Raw genomic sequence first — 22,866 nt, forward strand, 5'->3', positions numbered from 1 at the left:
CATCATTGCTTTCTTCTTTTGGTTGTTCTTTTACCCCAAACTGATGGAGGAGCTAATATGTCAGCTAACCACAGCGTAAATCCTTTGGCTGCGGTTAGCTGACAGGCTAATTAAACTAGCCTTGAACCAAAACAATGGCAGCCTGCTTAAGAATGAAACAGTTAACAGATATTTCCTTTGGGGGGCCCAGGGAGCTTTTGAAAATTAAACAAAACTCGACACAAGGTGAGTAGTAGATTTATGTTTTATGGTCCACAGCTGAAATTACATAGTTACACCAAGGAGGTTAAGATACAAGAACAAGCTCCAGTTTTCGTTTGGGATCAGTGATAAACCATCCACAACATCGAGTAGCAGCTGTAAAGAAAGGTTTACTGAGTCAACATGCAGAAGAGTAAATACAACCAAACTTTGACTGAGCCAGCTGTCGACTGGCTGTTTTGTCACCTTCCCATCTGTCAAGCAACAAGAGAAAGAAATCCATGGAGTCTTTTTATTCTTTTTGCCCCCAGAAATTTCCTTAAAAAGCCGTACAAAAGTACTTAACGCCCAGAAATGTTCACATCTATGATGAACCAAAACAAATGCATAACACACCTTTCTGATTTAGTTGTTATGAACATTTGCAAGGCATTTATATCTGTAAATAACAGTCTCAGTCTGAAAACTGAAAGTCCTGTTGGAGCCTTGTGGATCACCGCAATAACATTTCAACGCAGCACTACAGAAGCTCTTCGGACGTGCGGGAAACGATTCCTGCAGGATGAGGCGCTGCATGGGAAGTTTCCATAGCTCTGTGTTTACTCTGGGAGTACGGGTCTGTCTGCAGGGCAAGTCTGATAAGTTCCAGATCTTAATTTCAGAAGCGCGATAAGGTGATCATGTGTTTAGAAAGGCTGTGCAAATAAACAAGACGCAGAGATGTCTTCCCGGAGCAGCTCTGGCTTTAATGAAGGGTGCAACGGTAAGTGGCGTCCCAGCTGTCGGTGATAGATCTTAAAGAACAGCTCTTCACAACCTGCGGCTCTTAAATTCAATACATATTGATGCATATAAAAGATATCGCCATTAAAGGAGTGCACAATCTGCAGAATCGCTTTTTTTTGTTTTCTTTATACTTTAGAACAAACTAACTTTCAACAGCTTCAATAACGCTTTAGTGCGTTGTAAAGGCGGGCTTGTTATCGAGCTGCATGCCAAAAGGTGCACATTCATACACTTGTTCAATAAAGCTTCCATTAAGACGGGTAATTTCCATATTAAGAAAATCGACTGCACTTGTTCTAGAAAACAACATAAATTGTGCTTTGCCTAAATTAAATGCAGCTTTCAGAGCAGAGATTACTAAAACTCAGCACTGCAGCATTTAAAAAGCCCCCCCCACACTTTGCCCATACACACACGCACAGAAACACACACACCCTTAAGGAAAAAGAGCAGCCTATTCCAGGCTCAACAGAGCATCTAAACACAACAACACTTGGATTTGTCGGACCTGGAGGCATTATTGCACGAAGAAAATGAGATCCGAGCGACAACGTGAACAGAATGCAGAGGACTCCAGTGTTTATAAATGCTCACTAATAACGGGTATAAATCTGCACCGGTGATTAGGTTGTTCATTGTCTTTGCATGCACATCCCTATGCAGGTTGCAGTTCTAAAAGAGAGGGTGGGACGGGGGGTTTGCTTTTTAGGCTGTTCCTTTAGAAAATAAATTTGGCTCTGGTCGCCTTTTGAAGAAAAATAATAATAATTTATGTGATTTTTCTAGCTTGAGATGATCAGATATTGCTCTTTCCATAATCTCTTCTGCATGACAGAAGCAAAAAAGAAAAAGAAAATATAGCTGAGGTCCTTCTGTCAAAATATGAAAAAAGTGCTCCCACTGTTTCACTCTTTAGCATCCATACAACACACACACGCACACACACACACACACACACACACACACACACACACACACACACACACACACACACACACACACACACACACACATGCACGGACGGACAAGTTTTAAATCTATTGGCATTAGGACTCTGTATTGCCTTACATTCATTTTGATAACCACATTTATGCCTAATCCAGATAATTTGCCTAAGCATAACCATTACTAGTCTATTCCTAATCTCAATCTTGACTAAAACCTAATTCAAATCTTACCTCTGAATTTGACCTCTGACCCTTAACAAGGCTCCACCACATTAGGACAGGATTTTGTTCTTCATAAGGCTCATCAGTCGTCAGAAGATTAGTTAACATGCCAGAAATGGCATTTAAGATCGCTAGACAAGTACACGCACACACACACAACAAGTCATTCTGATGCCCTCATTAGCATACAAACAAACTGATGTTGTGTAGCAAAAGAGGCAGCAAAACAGAGACGACAGTAAAGGAAGAAAAGGGAAGTTTAGTTTCCATTCTCTGCACCGTTGTTGCTTGTAGTGCAATGTCACCTTGTTTTTCCCTCCACGCTCCAAATCCCACATTATCTGGGTGCAAAAGAGTACATGCAAAAACCCAAAACATCAACGACAACGCACACATAATCGTATCCCATAAACTGAATGGGAATATTTTTTTTCTCTCTTTTTTTTTGCATATTTTGGTGCTTTCGCTTTGTGACCGAAAATAGCAGCTGAAATCCATGCAGCAGGGAGCGGCAGGAACTGGTGTGATTTATTGTGTAACTAAGTGCTGGTGTGACGCGGTGGCCTAGTTGGGACGAAAATGCACAGAGTTTTGGATGAACAAACAGGCTGCGTGTTTGTCTAAGCATGAGAGAATATCTGTGTGGGAACGAAAAAAGAGAGAACAAGATTGAACAAAACTGGAAGCAAGATGTAAACATGATGTAACAATTCCACACTCGCTGCCACCAAATTTCAAGGATTTATTTTTTCACACACAAAAAATATTTTGTTCTTGGAAGCAGGTTTTGTTTGTTCTTTTGGAACTTTTGCATAATTAAAAGTAGTTTAAGTTAAAAGCACAAAGGTTTTATGCATTAACATAGTTTTTTAATGTCTATTTTTTATGAAATGTGCAAAATTTACTTTATCAGGACAAACTAAATTACTTTTTGATGCTATTTTAAAATCTTAATTTTCCTTTTTCTTTCCCTATATTTGCCTAACCCTCTAAGAAGAGAGTTTTAATGAGCTATAAATAACTACAACTGCCCAAAATAGTCAAAAGACAACTTTATGAGAAAATAGGTCAGCCTGCTCAGATGTTTGAGCCAGTTCAAGCTTCCAGCATGCTGAAGTGACTGACCCTTCAGCAGTATGGATGGAGAGGCTGCATGCTGCATCTTGAAACCAGGTAACACTATTGTGGGATCATTGCTGCAATATTTGAGTTTTACTTTGGTAAACTGAGTAGCAGTGCTGCAATTTATGTAATTAATCGCAATGATACTTAGATATATACAAAAAAATTCGCTCTCAAGACTCTTTTCATATCATCACCTTCTAAAATAATGGCCTAAGTGATTTTTTTTTGTGCCTGTGTGCCTAAATTGTCTTTGGCAATAAAAAGGAGGTAATCGTGTTGTGCAAAAATTGCCATTATTTTACAAAGGTGATGATATGTAACTGGAGCACATGCAAAAACATGGAACAAAGCAAGTAAGTGAGCTAGAGGTAATTGCGTACTAGATTGAAGTATAGATTTACTTTGTTTTCTCCAAAAGTTCAGTTGCTTTTGCGTGCCAAAGTAATCTCCACCTGCATCTCAAACAAACACTTTCATGCACACTGGCAATAAAAAAAATGTGGAAACACCCAATACAGCTTGAATAAGTAGGTGTGTCCAGACTTTTGACTGCTACTGTTTATATTGAGCGAAATGTGCCATGACATTATTTGGAAGAAAAAAATATCTATCTGGAGCACTAAGACTAAACAAACCTCCTAAGCTGGATAAGTTTGGGTTTAATTAAAACCTAAGCGGTACCCGAGGAGCAGGAAGGAGCGAGGCAGAGGAGAGGACGGCCTCGAGAAGCCGAAGGAAGGAAGGAAAGAAGAGGGGGGAGGAGGATAAGTACCGAAGTCATCTTATTATCTGAAGAGCGGCGTCGTATAAACATCGGAGGGCATGTGCGGATGAGGAAGCGAGATGAGAGCGAGTGAAGAGAGTAGCAACATCCTCAGGGGAGAACCAAGCACATCTGCCGTGTTCCACTCAGCCACGCAAAAAAAAAAAAAAGCTCCAGAGATGTATGGCCGAGGCTCTCTCTCTCTCATACACACACACACACACACACACTGAGCAGCTCAAATCTGCATACGTATGCCAACACCAAACATGCAGAGTTCTTGCATACGCACACTTGCCCGGAGCCCTCGATTGCTCTCCAGGGAAGCTGCGCGGTGGATTCCATGTCTCGCCACCAGGTCCAAGGGAAGGTTCAGCTCACAGTGGATTTTTGAAATGTATTTTTATTTTTAAATAATCAGATGAGCTCCGACATTAAGAAGCAGACACACTTACCATCTGCCACCATGCCACCTCGGCCGGAGGCTACGTGACGCTGTAATCTGCGTGAGTGTGGCTTCATCCAGTTAACGGCTACAAGACCGATGTTTGTGAGCAGGGGAACACGTCGATGAGCGTATTTAACAGAAAACCGGCTTTCGTACTGGTTAGGGGTCAAGCAGAAGCATTTGTGCGGGCGACTTCGAAGCACCTGTCCTTGATCTGCATTTATTGGGCAGCATTTAAAGACTTACGTATTTACTTGTTACTTGTCATTTATGTTATTAACATATTTATTTTATTTCCCTGTGGGATTAAGAAAGTATTTGTGAACTGAATTGAATTTGAAGCGAACAGAATTGAACCGAGTTGAATTGAATTGATCTAGGCTGCCAGTATTTGTACAGTCAGTGACCATCTTCCAGCCGTTTGGGATAAATTACCAGGCCGCTGATGCTTGGAAGCAACTCTCTGTGGAAAAAAGTGAAGAGAAAGACAAAAAAGAGGTAATACAAAATCAAGTGGGGGAGGAGAGGCGGGATGAATCGAGAAGTCTAGCAGATGATGAAGGGAACAAAGAGGGTAAACGCAGACAGTCGAAATGAAAAATAGAATGCAAAACACAGAAAGGCTTGACCGAGGTCAAAACACCGTCGACGGGGATGATCTGAGATAAGTGCAGCACAATAGTTTTATTTTTCCTGGCAAACATTTTCTGTAACTGTGTGTATGTGGAACTGTGCTGAAAAAAATAAAATGCTGGCAAAAAAAGACAAAAATATGTACATGTACTCTCAGAAAGATAGCCCTTGATGACAAATGATTGACAATGACCTCAGGGGTCATTCAACAACTTACTGAATGTAGGAATAGATTAAAGCAAGAAAACATATTAATGTTTCAGTGATTTACTCTCCACAATGATGACAATAAGATTATGGAGGCTTTTTGCTAACTTTACACAAAGCACAATACATTTACAACCAACAAGCTTTTTACTCTGTGCGCAATCAGGCGGAATGCACTGATTGCACTTTTTTTTTTCTTTTTTTTTAATGTGTGGTTTCAGGAACTGACGGTTGGAGTGTTTTTGCTGCTGAATCCTGATACAGAAAGTTACATTGTTGTTAGTGATTTCATCACAGCAGGAGAAGACCATGCAACGTGACAAAAGTTTAGATTCAACATCTGAGATAATTAGCCTCGAGTTTAGAAATCAATATTGGGCTTTTTACTCTTCTGCGTAGATGTAATTGAGCAGCTTTTATCTGTTTAACTTGCCTCAAACTTTTCTAAAGAGCAACAGAAAAATAATGATCAAACATTGGGACGCCACACTTAAAGATGAGGCAACTTCTGCAATATAAAGTAAAAAAAAAAAACAACAACAATGTCTGAATACCAATCCTTGGTTCATTTTTTCAACAATTGGATTTTGTTGCCTTTTTATGAGTAAAATCTGAGTAACCTTAGAAACTAACAAATGAATGTGTGAAAAAAAATTGCACTAAAAGTTAAATGTTGTTAATTATCTAGCTACAGCTTATCAGCCTGAAAAATAAATCTTGCTAGTTTCATGTTTATTCGGTTTCTATAACTCCACTAACATGAGGCTCTTTGTTTCTGCTAAAAGTTACATTTTTTATTTTATCTTAGGTAAATTAGCTAATGTAGCTAAGCTGATTTAGCTGACGTATCCCTAAACATTTACACAATATAATTAAGTAATTTGGTTTTAGTAAAGCTCAGAAATCTTATACTTGGTGTTTTTACTTCCAAGTTTTGAAAGTCAAATTTATCTTCCTACAGATTCCCAAAACTCTTAATAGCTTGCTGAGAGATTGCTAGCTAAGAAATACTAACACGCTACCCTTTCATCAGCTAGAAAAAATGATTTCTTTTTTTTATTTTTCATTTTTTTCTGACCACAAAAACACCCTATCTCTAAGCAATCATTTCTCAAAACATGTTATTTTAGGGATATTTTTCCGTTTTCTTCCCTTGGCTAACCATTAGCAATTTTATTTGAAATGATTGTGATTATATAGACCTGCGTTCTGTTTATTGCCACATAAATCAAAACATTTTCTTTTTCCTAGATATATCTGCATGGCAGCCGAGACATTATATACCTTGAAGGAGTCTGCATTTACACACCACCCTGCTTTGTGATGCACAAGTGTCAGCGCATCCTTGGAAGCACGGCAATGAAGATATTTCACGCAGACCAAACACTCTAAACTGCCTCTGCAGCATCATCCAGCGATAAGCCAGCATCATTAAGGAAATGGCAAGTGCAGCAAGCAAGAAGCAAACCTTGACAATGAGAGGAGATGTAAGTGAATCTGCCCATGTGTTGTCATTAAAGGCAAGCGGATCAACAGTCTGCTCAGAAAGTAATGAAATGCAGAAGCAAGGACGGTAATGTTTGCTTTCAAAGCGCAGCGCACATCTTTTTTCTTTTTAATAAACGAAAATAAGACAAACACTGAAGGGAATCAAGAAAGGATAAAAATTGACTGTGGAAAGGCTTGAAAGTCAAATGCAGAGCTTCAAAACAATAGACATAAAAGACAGGAGCAGTTTTATGTCAGATAATAACTTTATTTACATTATTTGGTTTAAAATCAAGCCATTGCACCCTCAACTCCATGGATGGATGAACGAACAGAAAGATGGATTAACGCTGCTGATGGCAGGTTTCGAGGTGATTTCCTTTTCACATTTTGTGTTTTTAGCACAAGTAAAACTTTATGACGGTTGTGAATATGTCACTACCTCAGTTATTAACACAGATTCTTCCAGACATCAGCAGGTGTCAAAGTCCTGTTTTACCGCCGCTGGTTTTTGTGAAAGTTGCTGTTGGACAACTTCACTGTAGAAAAGGTTTATGCAAATTTTAAATTTAATACTTTTAAAGAACTTTTTGAAGACCATTATAAATGGAACATAAAACCTACATCTCCAAAGGGACGAGGGTTGGATAATAAATCAATGACAATATATCGCAATAGATGCGTGATCAAAATCAATAGTACATCTGATAGAATATTCTTTAGTCCTAAGACAAATCTATTCAAGCCACTCTTCACCAGAAAAAACAAAGAGACTGCTGGACAGTGTCAGGGACAAACACACGCCGCCTGTTGCTTCATGGCCGGCTCTCGGTCCGGACCTCGCCCTCCCTACTCTCTGCCTGCTATAAATACAACCCAGCCTCCTCTTATAGCTTCTAACCACCGAGCCACTTGCACACCGAAACTATGATTAAAGGCCTATTTTAGGGCGCGCTTTGAAGCGGAGATGAACACTGAACGAACCGAGGCAGACAGACAGAAGGAGGGAGAGAGGAGGTTGTGAAGCAGAGCGGGCGAAGCGCTGTATTTCACCCGTAGCTCATCTGGACTGTCTCTGAGGAGGGGGGTAAAATAAAAAAAAATAAAAATACAAAAATCCGAATGCACAAAGACAAACACACTCCCACGTTGAGGTACAAGTTTTAGTCTATTGGAGATGTTCACTGGAGAGGAAGGTGTACGACAGAATGGGAGCACAGAGACGGGAACAAGAAAGAGAAAGGTATACATACCTCAGGCTCTTTGCATAAGTACCTATTGTCAGGATTCTGTTTTTCTCTGCTTGGTTTAAACAAACTCTTGTGTGATTCTTAAAGAGGCCTGACACCTCCCGGTAATCTTTGCCGCTGCGTTGGTATTGCTGCACTTAAGGAACAGTCATGCTCATAAAGAAACTGAATTTCACAAGCTTGATGAACAGAGGATGTGGTAAAAGATGAATAAACTAGCAAGGGAACAAGTGACCCCATGGAGGAGATGGTTTCTGGAATTCATGGGGGCTGCGGGGGGTTCTAGAGGAAGATGAAAGGATGAGGGGTGTGGCGTGAGGGGCGAACCAAAAGTTGGGCTGGATGGGGATGGAATTGGGGGTTGGAAATAAAACCCACAACAAGAAGAACAAACCAGAAGCTGGTTGATGCAACGAGTGAGTTTTTTTTTCCAGCCCACCATTGCTTTCAAGCATGCTTGAAAGAACCAGCTGGAACGAGTAGCAGGGTGATGAAACATCGCAAAGGCCATGTTGAAGGCATGATGAATTTTCCAGCCACATACATTCATTTCATAGAAGAATCAAGTCACTATGATGCCTTCAGTTGTTATACAAATGCTGTATCTATCAAACGTGACTTAAAATAAATTTGATTTCGCAATTTAACACCTTGAAATTGGGCCTTTGTCTCAGGAAGTCATCACAACATGGCTCCTCTATGAACCCTTTAACAAAGTTTTTACCAGCATGTCACTGAGAAGTAGCTCATAAAATAAGTTTTGAAATCACTGTTCCTTGATTTCGAAACTTTCCCTGAAGTGATGCTTATAGTTCCAGTTGAGAACTGTTCTACCAGGTGTTTCCTAATTGCTGCCAGCTAGTCTGAAGGAGCTGAGTGGTGGAGTTGTGGGCCAGAAGCTCGAAAGCTTAGAGCTTCATCCTCTGAGGCGGGGCTAGGTCCACCCTGGCGTTTTGCACAGCTGAATGGCTGCCATGGGAGATTATAGGACTTCTCAAATATGCATGACAGAATCCAAAACAACACTCCAGGTATGTTTCTGATGAGGGAATAACATGTTAACATGATGTAAAGCTCAAAGCAGTCGGTTTTACATGATACTGCCCCTTTAAAAGAAGCCAACAATTGGAAATAAAAACCCTTCAGAACACAGAGCAGTCTTCCGGATTCTTCTCTTTCCAGCCACGTTCAGGTTAAAGATGCAGTCAGACAACAGAAAACATTTCCCCCCTCTCCTACGCACCACTCAGCGCAAATGATTTCTACCCCGTCCACTTCCATCTTCTCGCAACAGGCCGGCCATGAGATAGAAAACGCCAATCCCCTCGCTTCAACGATCCCCTTTGCTCCCCCGTACGGATTCAGAAATACACGGCCTGCAAATTACAAGTCTCATCTGGTATAAGTCGAGAACTGATGTTCAACACTGTGTCAAATCCTCTTACTGAACGTAACACACCGGAACAGGAAGGTCATGGTGCTGAATAACACGGAGACATGTCGACGGGGTGGGATGGCGGATGGGGGGAAGAAAAAAAGGTCACAGGGGCATGATGAATAACGCTCCCATCGCCAGGAAATCGGATGAGTTTCTTAAATCTGTTCATGACGACTGTCCATGACTGTGTTTATGGCACAGCTGTGGATCGTTTTTCAGCATCTCCCTGTTTAAAAGCAACAAAAAACTGGCTTTTAAGAACCCTTACTACTGGAGTACTGGTGTTTAGTGGAGTCATTTGTCTGCAGAGAGATTGCAGGGGATTTCTTCAAGCATTTACTCTGTAATGTGTCGCATTTAATCTTGAACTATAAAATATAAGCTGTGAATTTGGGCTTGATACATTTATGAGGCCCATCGATTGGATGCAAGACTAGAACTGATGTGAACTGAAGTGCACAAAAAATAAGAAGTAAACACAAACTGGTACATTAGCCTTATACATCACTGAAGATAATATATTTAATGAAAATATGCATATTACTAACCACTTTGGCCTGCTTCTTAAACAATGGAAGCGTTATATACCTGAGCCTTCAAGGTCCATTTTATTTAACTTAGTTTCTTAAAAGCAACATAAAAACAGCCCTAGTAAAATGTAAAGCATTATGCAACAAAAAACCCCAAAACCAAACACGATTAGTTTTTTTTTTAAGAAACATTTTTTCCAGATACAAATATTTATGTTCAGCTCCTTTGCGCCAATAGGAAAACCACCTGGCACATCAAAACACTGACATTTATAGTAGCTCAGGCTTTGAGTCTCAGCTTAGCTTCAAGTCTGAACGAGCCTGGTGAAAAGCAGCTTCTTCTTGCTCTACGCTTTGTTTTGTGCAGACGGTCTGGGAAACGATTCCCTCCTGAAGGCGGTGTCTCTGTTGAAGTATTAAACGGTTGGATCTGGTTTTCACAGTTGCTAATGTTTGGTCATGACATGTGTGACGCAATGAAGCTGGACAGAAATTGCGTACCCTGTAAACAATCCCGTAGAGACAAGGCCCACAAGAATAAAATATCTTAAACATTTCTCTTGCTTCGACTGTAGTTGCTCAATACTTTAGAAGCTGAACCGCTTCGTTCACTTCCTTCAAACTACGACCTTCTGTAAGCGGACTGCAATTTTATATCAACATCATTGTTTACAACGACGTCTTCTGTTCACTGATTGGCCCAGTTTGCAATTCAAGCAGAGAAATTGAACTCAATGGGAGAACTCTCCAAAACGACACTGAAGGGAGATGAGAATCTAATAAAACTGCATTGCAAGGCAATAGCAAGACTAGGCCTGAACTTTAATTGAACCATATTTTAATAGGCAAAATCATGGCACCAATTCATGTTTAGGGTTGTCCAGCTGAAAGCTGAACCTCAGACAATCTCAAATTTTGCAATTTCAGGACTGCCATGGTTTCATACTAATTCTACTGCCTCTGCCTCTCAAGCAGCGTTTCCATGCAAATGGGTCTTCTTAGCCCTTTCTTCCAACAATGGCCATTTTTTCCCCACCAGAACCAGTAGATTGTCCCTCTTCAGTCTGATAACAGAACCAAATTTAGTCATTAATCGTGGAGATGCATCGCTTAAATCCTCCGAAAGGTCACGGCCTTCGGAGAACTCCACACCAATCCACATTAGCATCCCAGTTCCACGGTGGCAGTGTAAAACATAAGTGGGGATGAGATGAAAGCGGCTGAGAACAACAGTCCTCCGCGTTTTACTGAACAGTGTTATAGTTGTGATGGCATAATTGGAAAGCTGTCAACTTGACAAAAGAGTTTCCTTCACCTGAACGCATCATCTCCACTGCCGCTGCAAGTTGCACCAAACACACACACATGCACACGCAAAGAAGTTGCTTTTAAGTCACAGCTCTTTCAAAGCAGCAGCTCTGCCTGTCATACAAATGAAGGCTAACAAACACTCACTTTATGTACAAGGCAGTTTTAAACTAGATGGCGGAGGGTGGGAGCAGTGCTAAGAACCACAAGATAATCAGATGGAGAGAAAAAACATTTAAAATCCAAATTGTGTGTTGTTTATTTGGAGCAGAGTTCATTTATTGGATTCCTTTTGACAGCTAAGCTTTAGCCAAACCAACCCGGCTGCTGCAGTGCAGGCGCACAGAGGCGGACTGCTATACGCTGGATGAAACCAGATATTTTAATATTGTGAGTAGAAAATCTTGGAAAGCCAAATGGCTCAGCGGTGGAGCTGACACACCACAAGCAGAGGCTGCAGACATCAATGCAGTTGTAGCCGGTTTGATTCCTGGTCCAGAGGCATTCGCTGGATGTCTTCCCCTCATTCCTGTTCAGATAGTGTTGAGTAAGGGCCAATAGAACCACAAGTACATTTTCCAATGCCTGAATTTAATTCAGCCTAAACATTTTCGCTGTTGGTCCATTATAACCAACAGTATGGACGAAGATTGAAACCACTGAAAGAAACAAAAAGAATTCAGATTTTTGATTTATTTATTTTTCAGAATTCTGACTTTGATCTCAGAATTGAGATTCAAAATCGTGATACTGATTTATGTTTGGAGTTGTTTGTCCAGCCAACAGGTGAATCTCAATCAGTCTCAAATTTTACCTTCTCAGGACTCAGAAGGTAAAATCTCACTTTAATCACAGAAATTAACATTTTCATCTCAGAATTCAAACATTTTTTTAAAGTCTGATTTTTCTCAAAATCCAACTTGTTTAACTTGTTATGCAGCATCAGGAATTTTGAAATAGAAAAGTCAGAATTCTAGTTCTTCATTTTCCTCAAATGACGTAGCCGGGTCAAGTCTTTTAGCAGCTTTCCCCATAATTCATTCTTTTATAGGACGGAGATCCGGACTCGCTTTGTTGTTCTGAAGCCACATTGTGTCCAAGCTCCAACTTCCTGGCTGATGTTTTGAAATGTTCAGTATGTTGCAGCATTTCCAGATAATGTTCTTTTCCTCATTATGTCATATATGTTGCAAAGTTCACCACTTGGTACCACAGCAAAGCAGCCACAAACATGAAGCTTCCAGCCCCGATCCGCACAGCTGGAGATTATCTTCACAACATAAAGTCTTTCCCAACCAACTCTGGCTCTCTTCTTTTATACCATTATCCTCAAGCGGACATATGAAAGAGGCAGCTGCGTTCATTTATACACAATACACAGAGACGACCCAGACTGGAAGAAGCTCCACGGTTCTTCCATCTTCCCAGATGTCACTCGGTTTTCTCATAACTATCCTGCCAGTAACGTTTCAGCAACCGATTATTCACACAAATAATCAAATAAAAACGTTGCCACATCCCGCAGATTTTTTTGTTTTAACTACTTAGACCTTCTTATATACATTAGAAATACATCAAAAATTGCAAATAAACAATTTCCACTTCATAACGGAAAATAAATATATATATTTTTTGTTTAAAATCCAGTAACATAACATTTCTTTAGTGTATGTTTGATCATTTATTAATTCATGGATTACTTTTTGCATTATTAATTAATTAAACAGTGGAAGGTGCTTAGTAGGTGATTTTATTTTTTTACGGAATTTGAACCGGGAGAAGCAAAAACATGTGGAGTCTTGGGTAGAACATGTTTACAGACTGAAGGGTATTTTTTATGGTCTTAATTGTGAAACGTTTTCTTTTTTTTTTTACATTTCTGTCTCCATTACAACTCTGCTTTATTCCTTGGAGTCAATTTATTTTTATTTAAACGATGAATAAACTTCTGAATTAGCAGACTCGTTTGGCGATGGCTTCATCGCGGTTAATCCGATCAATTGGATCAACCCAGAATATGTGCAGCAATTCCTAGTCTGAAATAACCCTTGCGCACATTAATTAGACCGTGAGTCGACCGACGCTAAAAGGTGGTTTGGGTAAGAGCGGCCTCGCTGTGGCGTTTTCACTTCATCCCTCACTTGCCCACACATCCGCTTTCGCAAAGTCGGAGTGACAACAAAGAGCACTGCGGGTCAAGACTCCTGGTCCTAGCTGTTAATCTTTACTGACCAATCAGCATGGGGCGGGAAGGGAGGGATGGTGGGGGGTGAGGGACAATCATGGCAGATAAAAGCAGTGATGAATCTCCTCCTTCCAGTCCCCGTCTGCCTCTCGCACATCTATTCTCCCAGTCACGCACAGCCTCTCTGCGCCTCCTCCTCCGCCTTGGTCTTAACCACTCATTACAGTAATTGGAGGGTTTTGGTAGATAGGGCAAGAGAGACAGAGAACTGCAGGGGGAAAAAAAATAAAAAATAACGGTTGAAAGCGAGGGAAAACGGTTTCTGGAGGTCAGAGGCCCAACCCTTATTGCGCTCTCTTTCTAAATCGCATTTCTTTTCTGCCTCCAAAACCGACTCTATCGTTCCTTTTTCTAGCTAGAGAGGCAAACATTAGCATGGGCTCTTCTTGTAAAGACGACCCGGCAATCATTTGCTGCATCAAAGGCGGCCATGTTTTACAAAAAGAGGGTCGAATTTCTCAAAGTTCTCCTACTTGTTTTGCTGCTCTTCCTCTTTCTTTTCTTCCTCTCATTGTTGACCGCAGCTGTTGAGTTTTGTCATACTTTAGTTTTGGCTCGCCAGTCGCTGTCATTGTGCTGACTCTTGGAGGAGGGTGTGTGCGTGTGTGTTTTTAAGAGTGTGCACTGTTATCCCAGCAGCAGAAACTCAAATGAGGTGTCAAAAAACAGAAATCAGTGGGAGAAGATGGAGGTATATTTCTTGTGATCAGTGGATTCAGGCCGTGGTACGAGAGCAAAAATAACAACGCAATGGTTGCGAGGGAGAGATGTAATACAGGGAAAAATGAAAAAGTACCACTATGTAACAATAAAGTTTCGAGTGTTATAACTCTACCTGTGTGTGCGTGCGCATGTGTGTGTAATCCCAGTTTAAATTGTGTTGAAGGGTTTTATAGTCAATTCTGGGTTTCTTCCTATGCTGTTAAAACGTAAGGCAGACATGTAGACTTGCCTGAAAACCACTAATTTATCATTTTACTGGGTTTTTACGAGCAGTATAAGCTAACTCTTGCAAAACATGTTTACATCTGTTTACTTGCTGCCGTACTTTGTTGTTGAAGTTCGACTGGTGAAATGTCAAATTCCAACTCTTCACGAGCGCTGTGTGTCTTACTAGTCTGAGTGTTGAAGCCGATGTAGGAACTCAGTCTGAATTCACAGTCGATGCTTCTCTTGTAAACGCTCTTTACTGTACAGCTCATGCTAAGAAACCTATTTAACAGACGTCTCCATAACATTTTTACATGTAAATAAAAAAAAAATCAACATATGCACAATATGAGAAAAATGGAAACAAATAGTACACCTTTGTTTACATTTGTTTACTATCTGCCTTTCGTTTCCATACGAGAAACGAAAGGCAGAGCAGACCATGGGTATTAGCATTGATCCTCTGTGGCTAGTTAATAAAAGCTAACAACATCGCGACTCAACTTTAGTTTATTTGACTTTCGAAGGATATAAATGAACCCTCTGTGGCTAGACAATGTAAGCTAACACCATCTCTATTCAACTTCAGTTTATCTAAGTCCCAAACATCCTGATGCAGTCATTGGTTTGAGATCAAGCAATTTTAGTGCTGGTTTCAATTTGAGCAACTCCTGGATGTTGCGTAAAAATTATGAGCTAATTGCCTCCAAAGGCTAGCTGCTGGGATTCAGAAGCTTGGATGTCATTTCTTTGGTCATCTTGATGTGGGATTTCATAGCTGAGCTTAAGACTCACTGTTGATTAAAAGAAGTTTCATTGTTTTGGATCAAGCTTATGAATTTAGACTGCGTCGCGAATGCCTTTTATTTCTTCGTGTGATGTGGCTGGATAGTGACAGTGTCGGGCTTTACGACACGTAGCCCTGCTGCTTTAAATACTCACAGATTGCTTAAAGGCGAAGCAAAAAACAAGTCCCAATTGCACTGAGTATATTACAATTTTATGAAGCTTGCTAAGAAATTATCTTGTAATAAAATAGAGTTTTAAACTTTTTCGCTCTGCTACAGCTATACCAGGCTGCTTTTAAAGACGTAAAATGACACCATGTCGCTGCGTAAGAGTGACAGAAATATCCTTGTAAAACGGAAGAATCAAAAAGAGACAATAAGGCATAACTGAAAAAAAAAATCTTAAAATATACTCTGTCAGTGATTAGAGTGAGGAGAGCATGAGGAAGGAATCGAGGGTATGTAAATTTACAGCACTCATTAGCAGCTCTACAAGTTGCCATATATAACGTGTGCGCAGAAAACGTCTCATTAGAAGCAGAAAGGGATTTATTTTCACTTGACAAATGCGCTGGAGGGGGGGTGCAAACTGTTAGCATGTGAGTTTTATAGGAGTAAAAAGAGAGGAAAGACGAGCTGAGGAGAAAAAAAAAAAAGGCGAACAGATAGAAGAGAGGATGTTTGTGTTTCTTCTTCTGCATGCCCATGTAAGCCTTGTGTAATTGCAGGGTGGGGGCAGGAATGGAAGTGGTGGGTGGGAGTAAATATTATCTTTTCAACCATCTCTGCCCCAGCGTGACCCCGCCCTGTTCACACACGCCTCCTGTACTGCCAGGAGCCCCAAATCCCTCAGATTGCCAACCTAAGCAGTACACACGTCCACACACACACATATAAACAAAGACGGATCAGATGGACAGATTCACAGCTACACACACACCCTCTCGCTCTCTTTTTCTCTCTCTCACACACACATACACACACAGCCTCGGATTCTATCACACTTGTTTTCCTTCTAGCAGCATGTCTTCCACTTCTTATGCACAAAGACGTGCGTTGCTATGAACGCTGCATGGTGATTCTGCAGCTCAAAATGCAACAAAGGGTGAACGACCCACTGTGTGTGTGTGTGTGTGTGTGTGTGTGTGTGTGTGTGTGTGTGTGTGTGTGTGTGTGTGTGTGTGTGTGTGTGTGTGTGTGAATGCATGCGTGTGCTTTGACTGGAGTTGAGACTCTCCAACACTCGTTCTGTCAAGCTTCCTTTCCCCCCCCAAAAAAACCACAATCCATCTTTTTTTTCTTTTCGTCTTGCTCTCCATTCCCCTACAGTTTCTTTTTTCCCCCTCCACTATTTTGTCTTCCTCATAATTTCTCCTCAGCACTATAGGTGGAACTCATCCATATCAGTCAGTTAACCCAGCACTCAGCCTCTGGAGAAATCAGTCGGTGGGTAGGGATGATCCCACTTGTTTCCACCTCACACCAGCCAGAGTTAGAAATCTTTTACCAGGCGAAATTGCAGTCGACCATAAAAAAGGGTTTTGCGACGAGGAGTTTTTGGTTTGTCAATAATAATAAATCGGAGAGAACTAGCCTGGTCAAAAGCAGCCCCTGGTTCTACACTTTGCTTCTGAACACATTCCTTGCAAAAGGCTTATCGCTAACGTTTACCTGTGACGTCTGTGATGCGCCAACTTGACGCTATGCAGCTTCCCAGAAATGCCTGCGCTATAATCAACCACTCTCCACTGCAAAGAGGGAAGTGCAGGGTCAAACTATATGTCTGCTAATGTTAATTAAATATTTGGAATTGTGGCTAATGCGGCCTGAACGGCTTCTTTCACATCCTCCACTGCCGCTGCTAAAACTACAGGCAAACTACAATTCTAAAACATTGCACAATATCTCCTTCCTCTTGTTGATTGGCCCAGTTGAAATTTTACTGCCAACAATCCAAGTGAATAGGAGAAAACTCAAACGAAGGACAGAAGGCGGATGAGAATCAAGCAGAAATGCGTAGGAAGGCAACGGCCAGGTTATAAGGGAATGTTTGTGAACAAATACCATCTTCAAGATGAATGGATATCGCAGACAGGTCAGGATTAAGAATGGGAGAAGTTCAAGGAAGCATTAGTTCACAGTTAGATTATAAAATGACACCTCAAGTTTCTTACGTCCACTGAATACTGGAAAATCGGTTATCTGAATATGAAAGCAGCAGTCTGAGGCACAACAATAAACCTGTCAGGACATGAACGCATAACTGAACAATCGAGTCGTTAACATATGCTATATGGTACTATATGCTACTAAACACTGAGAGGAGTCTTTGCTCCAGCTCTGAACTGAGTTTATTGGAGCGTGGATGGAACGACACACAAGAATTCAGTATCCAGCAGAACAATGACCCCAAACATGGAACCCGTAACCCCAATGGGATGATTTGGATTCTGTATCCTATCGGCAGCAGTTGAAATATGTTTGTCCTAACACTACAAACATGTGATCAACTTTAAGGCGTACCAAAATGTGTGCAGCCTGTTTATCTTCTTAGTAGCGCGTTTGCATCAACTCCTTCCATACGCAACGATGAGTGAGTGTGTCATCGTTTCCCCTGCTTGGCCTCAGTCGTTTTTATAAGTCCACATTGGCTAAAAAGAGCCGGCCCACTGTGTGTATGCCAACGCCGACTTTTCTTTGTTACGATGGAGAGTTTTTACCGCAAACTCTCAACACCCTGTTGATTGTTTTTCCCCCCGCATCCTCACCCGATCTCTCTCATTCCCTTTTTTTTCTTTTTCTCCCTCCCTGCTCCAACCACAACACTGCAGAGGACTGTCAAATAAATCCTTGTGCTAAAGGAACACGGCTGAGTACAAAAGAAAGAAGAAGAAGAAAGTAAAGGATTTCATGAGTGGCTGGTAGTGGCACGAGAAAGGTTTTGAATTCACCCCACTGCTCCGTGAGTACAGGTGAAACCAGAGCTCTCTGTGAAAATGCCATGAGAGGATTTCGGGTTCATTTGAAATAAAAAAAAAATGCCACTGCAGACAAAGAAAAAAGTGCATAAAGACACAGCGGGGAGAGCTGAAAAAGAAGAAATAGATACGGGATAAAAAGGTGGGACAGGTTCAACAGAGGTGTGAAAAGCATAGCCTTTTCCCTATATTCTTTCCATTCTCTTTGCCTAATCCCCAGGAGAGAGAGACAGAGAGAGCGAGAGAAGGCAGCACTTCTCCTGTGGAAGGATTAAAAAAAAGAGGACTTTTTATACAGCTTGCAACAATTGGCATTGTTCAGCAAAGAACACCGAAATCTGGCTGCAGAGAAGGGCTGAGATAAAGAGTGTGAAAGCAAGCGAAGTGCAGGATTAGACTGATGTATTGTCTTATGGAGGGTCGATGCCAGCCTCTTTATCAAAGGCCTGAAACCATCCACCTCCGACATAATGGAGAAAGTCTCCTGGTTTGCTGTAATGGAACACCGCTGTGTGATTATGGGTGTTGAGTCAGATGCATGGATCAGCCCAGTGGTGAGATGGAGGATTCTCCTAATTCAATAAGTCAGCCCAGTAACTCTCGGTGTGCACTCCCGATATTTGATTTCTTTTAGCGCAAACTTTTAATATGATAGCAGAGATGAAGGAATCCACGCTATTTTTGTTTCTTTTTTTAAACCCTGGTAAAGTTCTACTTTAGTGACTTTGGACTCACAAATTCTCAAAGCGGCTTTAGCGGCCAGTCCAGAGAGGGCTGACCTTTTGGGAAAATCCATGCTGAAACCCAGAAGTGACAAAGATTTTGTGAACGGTCTTCAGTTATCCTGAGCTTCTATATGCTGCTCGTCTAAGGGATGGAAAGTATATAGAAAAATTGACTTTTGCATCTCCAAAAGGAGATTTTCATTAGCAACATGCCACAATTAACATGTCATCATATGAGACAAAACAAAAACAAAACTTTTCAATGACATGTGAGATGCGTGTGTCCTGGGGATAATCAGCACCTCCTCATACATTCAGGCTTCCCATTGGCTGGAATAAAGTCAAACTTTGAAAGAGTAGACGTAAACCTCCAATTCCAAAACAAATCTAATCTTGGAGTCAGCGGGGTTCTTAACATCTGTAAGTCCACTCACCTTGATATCGAACGGTCTTGCGTGGGACTGGGTTCCAGTTGAGAGCCGCTGACCTTTCCCATCCAACTAGCAACATCAGGAGTACGACCCTCGTCCCACCCATGGCTGCCGAGTCAGCTCTGGTTTGCTGGATCTGTCGCTTGATGATGGACAGAGGGACGGATGAGTCGGCGGGCTGCTGTAGACAGACGGAGACCACAACGACACATCAGAAGGGAACTGCTATTTACTTCCTTTACTGCCTTGGTTGTATATCAGAAGCCCCTATGTGTGAGCGGCGCTAACGCCACGGCAGGAACAGAACACGAATTCAAGCTGGGAAGAAAGATAAAGTCCTCCTGTTTAAAAACAGACCCTATAAAACTCAACAAAGCAGCATAAAGGATGTAACTGCTTGAAAGGACACTCGCAATGCGCTTCCATGTTTGTGTGTCCCTGCCAAGACAAACAAACTACAACATTCAAAGAACTTTTGGCTGGGGAAAACACGCAGGAAAAGTTCTCCCCGCCACTCCCTCATGTTGAGCGATAATCTAGCTATCGGCATTTGGACGGCTCAACAAAATAGCTTATCGCCGCACTCTTGTCAGGCCAATTCAGCAGCGGTATATTAAGCCGGAGCTGAGTTATCAAAGTTAATTGGCACTGGCAACGCATCAAACGCCAACGTGTCGGGAGATGAATGTCGAGGCAAGGACAATCCAATAGAACGGTGTTGTAAATGAATTGGTTTATATCTAATGAACATGTCAAGAAGTGCGGCTAGGAGGCGGCGTTATGGCCTAATGACGGCTCGGGGTGAGTGGCTTGTTACAACGCTGTGAGGGAGACGAGGCGGAGGTGGAGTAAGAGGAGACAGGAAGTTAAATTACGAACAAATAGCCAGGAAAAATCAGCATTAATATTCACAATTTTCTCAGTAATTCAGTCCTAATAATTAATTAACCCTTTATTTTCCACCGAATTGCAGGGATACTATTGATTACTTCTTCTTTATGTAACTGTGTGGCTGTGACTGCATGGAAGAGTGACCATAATACCTCCACAAACACAAATGCTGCTCTTGAAAAACATTCCCACTTGTAATAAGCTTCTTTAGGACATCAGTCGCACAAAGAAGTACATGCATCACTGAATTGCACAGAGTAACTGCATCCAACCCTCTCAGTTTTAGCATAATGCTCAAGGGGGAGCATGGCAGCACGGATAGACAGCGGGGAAGCAAGGAATGATATCCCGTCAGACCATCAGTTCCCGAAACCACACACAAAAAACAAAGCCGTAAAAGTGCAGTGTAACCCCGCTGGACCGGACACAGAGTAATCATATAAAATTTATTGATATTTATGAATAATTTCATTGAACAAACAGTGGACAAACTGCTGATAGTAACAATCCTAACAACACAGAAAGTTTAGATTGTTTTTTAAGATCATTATTTGGGATTAATGTGACACAATGAATCAAAATTCTTATCATGACAAGAAATGTATCACAATAAATGATAAACGATACAATAAATCCCCATCCCTACTGGGACCAATGCAAATAGGAGGCAATAACCAAATCTAGATGGACTTGGCGGGAACAATAAGTAGCGGTAAAATGAAAACTCAGTCAAAATTTTCTTAATTATTTTGGAGATTGGATCTTGTCAATGAGCCAACACTTGCATGAGAAACCAGCCCTGTTATCAATAGTCAAGCCACTGTTACCAACTTAGCACTTTTTGTCGCAATATTTAGTGGCTTTTCAGACAAAAACAAATTGGTACCAGCAAAAATCAGAATCAACGGGTCAGGCTTTATGAAAATTAGTTTTCAGTCCGTAAAGTGCAATCGGTGCGCCGCGAATACAACGACACAGACTCTGGTAGCTGCTTATGTTGAGTAGTATTGAGAAGTATTCAGAAAACGATTTTGTGTCTTTTAAGACGTGGAGAACAAATCCGCAGATTTTCATCGTAAAACTTGTAAGACTTCCAAAAATGCATAAGAACTTTCTAAAAAAGCCACCTCTCGTAATTGCACCACTTTGTTTAAAGTGCACCGAGGTCCTAAAAGGAGGAATATTCCATCCACTGCAACCACTTAGGACTGCAACTAAGTATAAAGTAGCAAAACTGTTCATGGAGAAGCCTGTATTTATCTGACAAACTCACTTTTAAATGTCACTTTTAAGTGCTGAGGCACTGCACGAAAAAGCCCGTTCGCTTCACTTCCACTTAAACTGCGGCAGAAACCTCAGTGGTGGACGTCTCAGAAGCTTACGTACGGGACACAGATGCAGATCAATTTGGACAAAAAGCCTTCAAATTAATTCCTCTTCTGTTATAGTGGCATATAAATTCCTAAAACAAATAGGAAAAACAGCCTTGCTCAGACCTGAGTCAGGAAATGAATGTCTTAAACATGACACGCCACCAGTAAGCTTCCCCCTTTCTCTCTGCACCTGCTCACTAAGTTAAATGACGTTTCTGACAGTAGATCGCCGAAGGGGGCGCTTTACTTTCTCAACAGGCAAATAACGTCAGACTTTAACTAGAAAAACAAGAACAGAATCACGTACGCGGATTTGAACCCACCAACCCGCTTTTCCTCGTCCATTCCAACATGTGAATATTAAATTCTGACCCTGGCAAACAAACATTTACTCTGTTTGGTGGATTGGCAGGGGAGGTAATTGAAATTCAGAAATGTGTGTGTTGTGTTGTGTGGGGGCGTTTGAACATGTTCGTGTATCTACACCCAGCCTGTGAGGCGGGTATTGATTATAATTTTGAGCTAAAATAAAAACAAAACTAAAAAAAAAGAGAGAGAGAAGGCTCCCCGTCTCCCCCCGCCAACCCTCCCCCACCCTCTTCATCTCCGCATCAGATTGCAGCGACGTGCCGTCAAACGAGCGTGCTTAAACCGCTGGATTTGGGTGAAAGCTCTGCGAGCCTTGCTGTGCGGGCTGCTAGCTTTATTGGATCGATGCTGATGGCCTTGCCGGGCAAACGCTTGAGTGAGCGGAGGACGGATTGAGAAGACGGAGCGGTGAAGGGATGAGAAAAGCAGAGAGATGGAAAAGACGTTCAAAGAGAAGGAAAAAGCCTTCTCCCTCTTCATCTGCTGCTTCGTCTTAACGGAGGGACCTGATAAAGCGTGGAGGGCTTCTGGAAGGGTAGATCATGTGAAGCAGCGGCATGCTAACGCTCCAGGGCAAAGTGAAAGCTTTGTCTGAAGGAAAACTCTAGATCTCATCAGGCCCACTTTGGCCTTTGTACTTTCTAGAAATGGATGTTTGTCTGCATGTTTACTCATTATTATGATCCATAACTTTTCTTAACTGAGTGTAAGTTTATAAAAGTACTGAGAAAGGTAAACTGGATTTATTAATTTAGTGAAGGCAATTGGTTGCACTTAACTATATCTGGGG

At 41.4% G+C, this 22,866-nt stretch overlaps 1 protein-coding gene across 1 annotated transcript in view; it reads right to left on the reverse strand.

Moving 5' to 3' along the window:
* The window catches only part of sema4c (sema domain, immunoglobulin domain (Ig), transmembrane domain (TM) and short cytoplasmic domain, (semaphorin) 4C), a 114,021-nt gene that overhangs the window by 35,944 nt on the left and 55,211 nt on the right, over positions 1–22,866 (reverse strand). Inside the window, exon 3 of the mRNA XM_055050633.1 lies at positions 19,447–19,624. Coding sequence (XP_054906608.1) covers positions 19,447–19,549 — 103 coding nt within the window. The 5' untranslated portion in view covers positions 19,550–19,624. The remainder of the gene's footprint in view (positions 1–19,446; positions 19,625–22,866) is intronic.

This window comes from Poeciliopsis prolifica, unplaced genomic scaffold (assembly GCF_027474105.1).
Source record: "Poeciliopsis prolifica strain line A6 unplaced genomic scaffold, Auburn_PproV2 SCAFFOLD031, whole genome shotgun sequence".
NCBI lineage: Eukaryota > Metazoa > Chordata > Actinopteri > Cyprinodontiformes > Poeciliidae > Poeciliopsis > Poeciliopsis prolifica.